General features: G+C 40.1%; 1 protein-coding gene across 1 annotated transcript; it reads right to left on the bottom strand.

The window, feature by feature from the left end:
* Positions 1 to 1,348: 1,348 nt before the first annotated feature.
* LOC104400305 (deoxycytidine kinase-like) lies at positions 1,349 to 9,760 on the bottom strand (the record flags this gene model as incomplete). Its single annotated transcript, XM_010018001.1, has 6 exons — positions 1,349 to 1,744; positions 4,683 to 4,782; positions 5,262 to 5,377; positions 6,512 to 6,659; positions 7,227 to 7,420; positions 9,642 to 9,760. Coding segments are annotated over 6 exons (704 nt in total), but the record flags the coding sequence as incomplete, so codon positions are not given.
* Positions 9,761 to 10,132: the final 372 nt, after the last annotated feature.

Below are 10,132 nucleotides of genomic sequence, written 5' to 3'. Positions count from 1 at the left end.
AATCTGAACTCAATCTTCATCCACTCCACCTCACTTCATTTCTGGAACAAAGATCCTAAAAGCTTTCCTTTTCCTAGGCAATATGGAAGTCCAAAACAAGACTTTATACCATACTATGGCTACATTCCACAGTAAAATAAATACTATACAACCATTTTCACTGATCAATAAGTTATACATAGGACACATTCTATATAATCCTGTATCTTTATCCCATAAACACATTTTCCACATGTGAAAAAAAATCTGAAGCCAGTCACAGTGTTTCAGAAATCTTAAGAGGACTTGGGATGCCCAATACACTGAGAACACACTCCTAAATTCCTCTGCTGTACCAGTATTACATCCCAATCTACAACATTTCTTTTATGAGACAAGAGAGCCAACACTACCAAACATTGAAAAAGTCTTTCCAACCACCTTTATTTTTCAGTCAAGGGTTAGATCATGCCAACACAATATCAACCACAAAGGAAGGGATCGCATCTCAAATTCGCAGTTAACACAGGCACTACAGCAGACAATAAAATGCTTTACAGTAAACTTTGGCATTCAAAAGCCAACTGTGCAATCATCCAGAAATGTTTAAAGCAGAACAAAGCAGCTCATAAAACACCATGTTGAGATGTGTACCCTGTATAGTTTGTCTTTTCTGCATCTGAAACGAAAGTGGCTCAGTCAATAAAACACAATGCACTAGAGCACCAGCTACTCCACAAAGCTCTCCCCTTCTTACTACATGAGGATGAGAAAGGACAGGGACAGCCTACTGCCCGCCAGGTCTCGTGTAAGTACCCAGAAGGCCCAGTGAACAAATGGAGAAGCTGGAAGCAAAGCAGAAAGCCACCTCTGACATCCAAAATGTGATTAAGGGAAGGGTTAGAAACATGTCATTTACAGATGGAGGCCCTTTGCTAAATGTTCTTCCTTTGACGGTACCCATCAAGCAAACATACTCCTCCATAGGAGAAGAGGACTTAACAACAACAAAAGCATCTCTGTTGTATTAAGAGCTTGGGGATTTAAAAAAAAAAAAAATAAAAAAAAAAAAAAAAGAGAGACTAAACATGCTAAACAATGGAAAGCCTCTCAATATCCTCATTTGCAGTGCGCAATCAAAACCTCATTGGATACCTACAGCATTTCAGCCATATTTGGATTTGGTTTATTTCAGTGTATTCTGTGCAGAACTTCAACTACCAAAACTGCCAGATGATGGGTTTTTTATACCTTACAATATAAAACTCCGGGTTACAGTAAAATTCCTTCAGCAGCAAAAATGGGGTTTACTTTTTCCTTTCTCCAAACAATGAGACATCCAGTACAAGTCAATTCCACTAAAACCAGTCAAGATATCTAAAAACCCACTACCTTCTTGAAAATTAAATAGCTACTGGGCACAAAATAAATTTAAAAAAATAAAATAAAATACTCCAGAAGAACTTACTGCTCTGATTAGAAACAGGCAAAACATTTGGGAACTCTTGGAATTTGAGTATCTTCAGAATTTATGTGTGTTACTTCATATAATACTGAACAGACCTAGTGATTTATTTAATAATTTCGTATTCACAAAGCTTGTTTGTTCCTCGCAATTAAATCAACAGGATTGAGTCCTGCCTCTCCAGAGGCCTTCTATAAAAGCAGAAGCTGCACTTCAGACTTTGGTCACGCAGATGTTTGGAACAGTTTGACTCTGCTTGCGCTTCAAAGAGGATTACAACATGCTCAAAAATTCTTTGACCTGCAAAAAGAAACAAATATGGTCAATCAAACTAAGTCTTTACCAACAGAAACACACAGCAACTACATTTACCTCCCCATTGCTTTATGCTTTACTACAACCTATAGAAACAGGAATTGGGAAAAACAATCTTAGGCTCAGCTATGCCATTTCTTGTCCACCAAGAACTTTTTCATCCATAATACCTGTAATTCAGCAGGTGCACAGACACACTCAGTGGAACGATGCTCATTCCTCCCATGGTCTTAAACTATGCCCCTATGTTGCAAATGATTTATCTTAAAAGCAAGTCTAACCTAAACACAAGGAAGATAGTGAGCACCTCAAAATACCAGCATTTGGAAAACACCAAGTCACACCCACTGCCAGAACACTGCTCACATTTCACATCAGTGAACAAATCCAACATACCTAATTACTTGGAATTTGAGGATAGCAAGTAACATTACCCAGCAAAACCACAGTTCCTGAAAAAAATCTGATACTGTACAGCAGTTCCATAATGAGTTCAGGTACTGTTGAACTCCATTTCCAGTATTTGAAGAGTGCTTCAAATGGCTACAGCTACCTAAAAATTAATACTGGCCCACAGAAAGCTATCTGGAACGCTGAGTCAGAAATCCCTGATCCCACAGACAGCATCAAAAACCAGCAAAGTACCTTAAATAATCCATGCAATGGCATGAGAACGGGATCCAAACCAGGCAGCGTGCTACCATTACACTCCTAAGCGTGGTCACTTCAGGCAACATCTTAAATTCCGGTCACTACCAAAGGTGGCGGGAAGACAACATGCAGAGAACGTGCTTCTTGCCGTAGATGTGTGCTGCCTTGTCATGCTCCCTTCCCAAAAGGGTAATTATCCCTCCCTTTACAGACTTGGGGTAGGAACATATGGCAGCAAGGGTCAGGCCACCTTTTTTAAAATACAACAAGACCCAAGGAACACACAACTCCTATCTCCCAGTTTCAGGAACATCCTAGCAACTAGCTGCAATACAGCCTGAACTGGGAGCATTTTCCTCTCTGTCCCCTCAAGCTAGACTACTGCCTAGAAAGGAATCGACAATCTTCTAAAGAACATGCTATCATTCCTTTGGCAGAGGCTCTCATACACAGAGCACATCTGTAATTGTTTTGTCCAAATTCCTGATGTGAAATGGAAACAGATCTTGGATCACATTCTCCACCTGTGACCTTTCCTTTCCTAGCTGAGGGCTCAAGAAGGCAGAAAAAATAAGAGGTCAGAATCCTTTCCTGGAGAGAAGGGAACATGTAACTGTGCCAGCGCTCTAACCAGGAAGGTATTATAAGAAAGCCCCTCTCCACTTCAGAAAGGGCCAAAAGCAGTAGCGCACGATGAACTTTAGCACTAGGCTTAGTTTCAGGAGAGGTCTCTGCATGCGAGCGTCACAGCAGAGGTAAGAAGGAAGCAGGCAGGTTTTAGGTCCCCACTGGACATGAGCATACACTGAAGGCCCAAGCATGCAGCCTTATGAAAAGCGTAGCAGTTCTGGGACTCCACTTGCAATCTGGAAATTTAGAAATGCCAAAAAAATAAGGCCAACACGGGCTTAGGCTGTTCCCAGATAACCTGACAGCTCTGCACAAGTAAACTCCTCTGAAATCCCTGTGTAGGTGCCTGGGCTTGGCCTTATCTCATGGTGCAGATGGGAAGCATATTCACTCCACAGCTGCAACATCCAGTCATTCCATCAAGTATCAAGGTTTAAAAGAGCAAATACCATGAAGACTGGTTTTAATCAGATGAGCAGTTCTACTTTTCAGAGGATCAACTGAGATCAAAGGACAAAGCTGCTCTTCTTGTGAGGTAAACAATTTATTTGCAAAGAGCAGAAATATGTGTAACTCATTGCAACTACTCAAATAAAAGTCAAGTTTTCCTCAGCTGAATCCCACCAAGATTCAAATACCAAATACCTGAACAGCTAAAATGCTGATGGTTTTGCCTAGCTTTAAAAATTACACCTTTTTGAGCTAAAGATTAGATCTTAATGCAAACAGAAATCTCAACTTGAATTCTTTTTAGATCAAATAGACAGTATTCTTTCCATGCCTTCAAATAAAACGAAAAAATGCTTGTGATGAATATTCTGTGTTACATCCCAAATGAAGTAGAAAGCTACATTTGAAAAGTATTGCCTCAAGTTTCAGACCCCGCTTTTGAGGATTTTGACTAACACTTTCATGAACACAACTGAAGGGAAAAACTTTCATGATAGCGTCAATTTAATAAAGGTGGCTAAAAATATTGCAGCAGGCTGTAAGACTGCTCATTATCTGAATGCAACTCCATGACTTAAATATTTTAGAATGGATGGTTATACACTGAAGTATATTTTTAGAGCAAAGGATGCCTGCCTGCATCAGCTGTACTGCCCTTTGCTATGACATGTGAACCAGGACAGGGCGCAGACCATACCTATCTTTGTTTAGCTAGAAACATCTACAAAACCTAAAATTATTTGCCACTGGCTCCTTGCTTCAGATCAGAATTCAGCTGTGGGTTCATAAAACTCATCATTCAGTTTTCCCTTACACTGGTTTTGTACTGTATTTTCACAGTACCTGGCACCAAAGTTTTTATTCACTAGTCCTGTAGGTGAGACACATTCACAACTAACACAAGGAAGACTTCAGAACAGTTGACGGATATTTAAATCAGAAATTCCATTTACAAACAAAGCTACTAGTCAAAGTCTTCTCAAATATGCCTGGAACATTTCCTCCCCTTTGTTTTTTCCTTTTTTTTTTAATGGAAATTTTATGTAGGAAATACCATGAAGAACCACAGGTTCTAAGTCTAGTTTGGCTTCAAACAGTGCTACACTTTCGGATGCAAGAAGTGTCCTGAATTCCTTTTGACATGCTGGCAATAAACCTCACTCATCAGTATGTTCTGCTTATGAAATCTTACCTTTTCAGTCATGTGATCATATCTGTCCTTTTTGCCTTTGAAGTCTTCGTTAACATCTAATGTTAAAATAGGTATTTCCTGGAGATACTCAAAATCTGTTCTGTATTGGGATATGAACACAAAAAATGTTAGTAGCTGAAAACAAGTACCCATTGTTCCAGTCTCTGTCAGCATTTTCCTTGTTAAGAATCCCATAAGAACTGCAACTATAAACTACAGCCACAAACTCTGAATATAAAGCAGCTTGAATTTACAGTGGCACCTAAGATACACAACTGATTCTCAAGCATTCTCTTCCCCCAGTGCCTAAAGTTAAATTCAACTGCGTATTAAATTAGCTCAGCTGAATCCTCTGCTATTCAGAGCTCTATGTGAAGAGAAGTCAAGGCACATTACACGTCCTAGTGATAACTAACATGCTGTCAAGCCAGTACTACTAAAGAACCACAGATAGAAACATTCCTAGACTTTAACTTTATGTATCATAGGAGAAGCTGAAGTTTCACTGGTGGAAAAAGCATTATGGAACATCCTTACAAAGATTTATCCATCCTTAAATAACCATTAATCAAACCCTACCGCAGTGTCCTATGCTGAAGCCAACTTTCATGTTTGTAGTGAAGCTTCTCCAGATATTCAATGGGAATTTCTTGCTCTTCATCTCGTCCACGCAAGTAAATCCTATTTAAACATTTCTAAAGGCAAAAGATAATAATTTAAAAAATGATTGGTTTTGCAAAGGAAGTCTAGTTTGTGAAAGTTCCTTTTGCCAACCCTTCCTACTGTGCTCAATATGCCACTTTCTGCCAGAGATGAATATTCAACTTGCTAACTATCTTACTAGCAAAGAAACACTATGCCATGTTCAGCTGATGGAGACTACAGACAAAATCAAAGGGGGACTCAAGGAAATGCATCATGTAATTTCTCCGCTACAAGGAAAGTCTCAAGTAAGCTCTTTATTAAAAAAAGGGGTACCTGTGTATTGCATGAAAAGAGCACAGACAGGCATTTCAAAATGTCATTATAGATTGTGGGCTCTCAGGAACCCAGTTTTCCCATGTAGTAAATCATTTGTTCCTGTCTTGAACACATCCAGAGCTTCAATAAGAAGTCAACCAAAACTGTTTAAACTGTTGTACTTTCCAATTTCAATATATGTTCTTCACTTAAAGGAGGGGAAAAAAAAAGGTTTTATATATATATATCTCTCTCTCTATATATATATATCTCTCTCTATTAAAAAAACCAAAAACAAAAACGCCCTCAATAGCAAGCCTAACAAAAAAGCTCTCAGAGAAACTGTAGTTTTCAGTTCCAGTGGTATTTTCTGGTTTGCTCTTGCCATATATTCTGTTTTTATAATTAGAAAACCATTATCATCACATTTTATTCAAAAATACAACAGCTACATTTGAAAGAACATTCTTTTCTTCAAGTATTTCCAGACTGATTAATCATAACTCAGGCATTGTAGCCTTCAGAATACTGCAACCTGAACTAAACTGAAATCATCAGGACTGTTACAGCAAAAGATAAGGGTAGCTCAAGGTTTTCAGAATATCACATTTCAACAAGCATTTTTCAACTGTTCCTTTGCCTAAGAGAGCCAAAGCAATCCCTAAAACACAGTGGCATGCAGTGACACAGAGCTGTGACCTTACTGGAGTTGACTGCAAGCACATTATTCTGTTATCATAAAAAAGGTCTAAATCATAGTTAAACCCTATAGTTAAAGAAAAAAACAAACTTCTATGGCAGCATAAGCAAAGATCGAATTTTACAGGCAAGGCACAGAACATGCACTCTCATTCTCTGTGAGGTCACACCTCGGGAGTGGCTCTGAGATAAATGATGCCATCCAGCGCCAGCCTCTGACCAAACTGCTGATTCATCCAGCTGTGCCAGTCTTGGTAAATAGTCCACTCGGTTTCATTCATGCAATCAGACTCGTATAAATTAGCTGCAAAGATGTACCTGTGAACACAAAATAGTTATGGAAACAGAAGTTAGCTTGAACACAGTTCTCGTTTTGTTTGCCTGAAGTACTGCACTGTAAATAGAAAAAAAGCTGAGCGTAGTAATTCTGCAACTTCTTTAAGGCATGCCTGGAGTGGAAATAAACAGCTGGTATCCTCACCCTCTATGGCCACTGGAGCTGGCCAGAGATGTGTCCACAAGAAGCAGTAACATTGGCAGCTTAGATATCAAATCTAACCTTCTTGATTATCAAATCTAAACTTCCAAAACCGGAATTACAGGGTACAGCACTAGCAAATAGCTATGTCTGTAATCAAGGACCATAAAAGAAAACACGAGTAAGTGACAACGGAAGAAATTGCTTGTGACTCTTCTTGATGCCTGCTCCTCTCCTTTCTTTGGAGGGAAACGCACATGCACAAAGCATGAAAAACTTCCCTCAGACAAATGAGAAACTACACATCCTGTTACTTGAGGATATACAACATAACTACAAACCCTCTAACCAGTAGTTTTACTTAGGAGAATTTTGATCTTCACTTGAAGGACTCCAGTCCAACATACCTGTCACTGTAGACAGATCTCTCGAAGAAGACAACAGGATTCTCTGCCTCCCTGAGCTTGCCATCAAGGGAACTGAGCTGAGCCCGGATCCTGCTCAGGCATGCATATGTTTGGAAAGTGAAAGACCACCTCTCTGGTTTCTCATACATCATCCGAAGCACATTTCCGCCACTCTTCTGCGATGTGGTCAGCTCCTGGTTGTCAACAAATACAGAGATCCCTTAAGTGAAGAAGGTGGACAATTAAGGTGAAACAGAATTGCTCTACAACGTTAAAGCTGTTTAGCCTTTATTTCAGGATTACATCTGCTTCATTTACCTCTCAATCCTCTTTGTAATACAAGGCATAAATGCCAGAGCAACTCCTATGGCACTGAGCTGAATGAGCAACTCTCAACAATCCACAATGCCAACGTGCTCAAGTACCAAAATACTTTGATCACTCTTTACAAGGTTTAATAAAAGAAAACATCCTATCAGTACAAAAAAGTCAACAACACGGTAGAAAAAAACATGTTCCTTTTACTCTGGCAAGTGTGAGCTTAAAGCTGGCCTTACTTTGCTTTTCCATCTATTAATTACAGTTCTTCCTACAGTAACAGCTACTGACAGCATCTTCAGACCTCTCGCCTTACCTGGGAGATTCAGAATGGACTCCAGAGCAAAGATCTTCCTCAGCCCATGATGGAGATCCAAAACCTTGAAAGAGTCACTGAAGCTCACAGAAACAAAATCTGTGTGACTCGGGGTACCAAAAACCCAACCTACCAAAGATGACTGCTTCTGTCTGAATCTTTTTGTTACATTAACACTGAATCCAAATACTGACATACTTTCAAAAGATTCCAGAATTCCAGGTTTCATCCTCACCTCTAATTCCCTGCAACTATACCTGAGCTAGTAAACAAAAAAAGTCCAGCACCATGCTCTGACACTGGTCAAGCAGCACCCCAGAGCACTGTCCACAGCACAACAGCTCCGAAGCCTCCGAAAGGACACAACTAGGTGCAGTGCACTGTCAGCAGAGCCCTGGGCTATTTTACTGCCCAAACCTGCCTGGGAACTGCTTGGAAGAGTCCCAGCTGGCATAGGACAGAAGCCTGTTAAGAGTCAGGTGATACAGCCTGGTGCCACTAACCAGGATATGCCCCCCTACTCTGTCATCAAGCAGAGAAGATACAGCTACAGCAACCTCCCACAAGTCAGAGGACTTTTGTCAGGAAGGGGAAGGAAATGAGGAAAAAACAAAGGCCAGTTGTTTGGGCTGTACAATATTTATACAACCAAGCTGGTGTGCAGTCCTGTGCTGTTCTATGGCAGCAGCTGCTGGTACTGTGTGAATTAGACAACAGCGAGAACATTGCAAGCTATTGACAAGGCAGACAAGACTTTAAGACACCCACAGACACACCCACAAACAGTTGAACACTGAGTATTGTCTTGTCCTAAGGAACCTTTTTGTGTCTCCTGACTAATTTTAGGAGTCATATATAACATCCTGTTTCTGCAAACCAGCCAAGGCAAGAGGAGAAAAGAGCAATTTAATAAGTCCAACTTCAGGGATGACTATGATGGATTTGAAATTTTATGTTAAACTTACTGGACCTGACTGGGATGGAGTTAACCTTCCTCATAACAGCCCATACAGTGATGCAGTTTGTCACTGTGGCCAAAACAGTGTTAATAACCCAACAGTGTTTTGGCTATTGCACAGCCTCAAGGCTTTCTCCCTTTCCCACTCTTCCCCCTAGCAAGCAGGCTGGGGTGGGCAGAAAGCTAGGAGGAACAGATCCAGGAGAGCTGACTCCAGCTGTGAATGGGATATTCCACACCACAGAATGTCACACCTCCATTAAAAGCTTCCATTTAGTTCATCAAAACACGCTGTACTTTTTGGCAGAACTAAAAAAGAAAATCTTCTACAGTTCCTCAAAAGCTCCACACAGCCAGGACTGTGGCCACTCGATCGGAGCTGGATTGCCAACAAAATTACAGGCAGATGACTGGAAAAAACCCACTACAAACCATTTAGCAGTAGTTATTTCCTAGACATTTTAAGGGGCACCTTCCAGGTCACCTGGAGAATCCTCTGCTGATTCACAGTTGATAGAAGTCCTCTCTTTTTTCCATCCTTTGCTTTTATACATAAAACAGAACAGGCTTTTACAGCTTTTATCATCTACATCCTGACGATAAATAACATTTATTCTACAATTCACCAAGCAAACTGGAAAACAGGAACTCAAATACTGAGATAAGAATCAGGAAAAAAGTTGCTATCACATACATTTTCTAACAGACTTCATCTATCACATGTACTGGTCTTCTGAAATTAGAAGATTTGACTGGGGTTTGGTTTTGGTTTTTTTTGTTTTAAAAAGTTTTCAAAAAGAAACCTCAGTTTCTTGTGCCATACCTCACAATCCTCCTCAGAGTTGGGTTGAACATTGCACCATCTTGCTATGGGCTCAGGAACAACTTCCCATTCCTCATCAGCTTGTTTGAGAATCTCCACAAATGTCGATTTCCCTGCAGCTGTAGAAAAAGCACCCAGGAAAAGCGGTAGTTAAAACCCACATTTTTAGCCATTTTCACAAGGAAGAGTGGCATTATTTAACCACTATACAACTCCAGTTTCAAGTCCCATAAGGGAGTCTCAAACACCCATGTATTGTTGACTTGACGTCAAGCATCAGAGACCATCCAGTACCAAAAATCATCAATTCAGTGAGCACTAGGTTTTTCTTTTCTGTTTTATACCACACCCACAGCAAAATCAACAACAAAACAACAATGACAAGATGTCTCAGCCCAGTTCAATTATCTACATTATAAAAAGTCACATTTGCAATCAAAACACCAAGTCTTAAATTTCGAAGGATAGTGAGTGGTCCCATCTCAGGCATG

The sequence above is a fragment of the Nestor notabilis genome, unplaced genomic scaffold (assembly GCF_000696875.1).
Source record: "Nestor notabilis isolate BGI_N333 unplaced genomic scaffold, ASM69687v1 scaffold17, whole genome shotgun sequence".
In the NCBI taxonomy this organism is placed as follows: domain Eukaryota; kingdom Metazoa; phylum Chordata; class Aves; order Psittaciformes; family Psittacidae; genus Nestor; species Nestor notabilis.
Note: the sequence above shows the minus strand (reverse complement) of the source record. Positions and strands in the feature narration are given on the sequence as shown.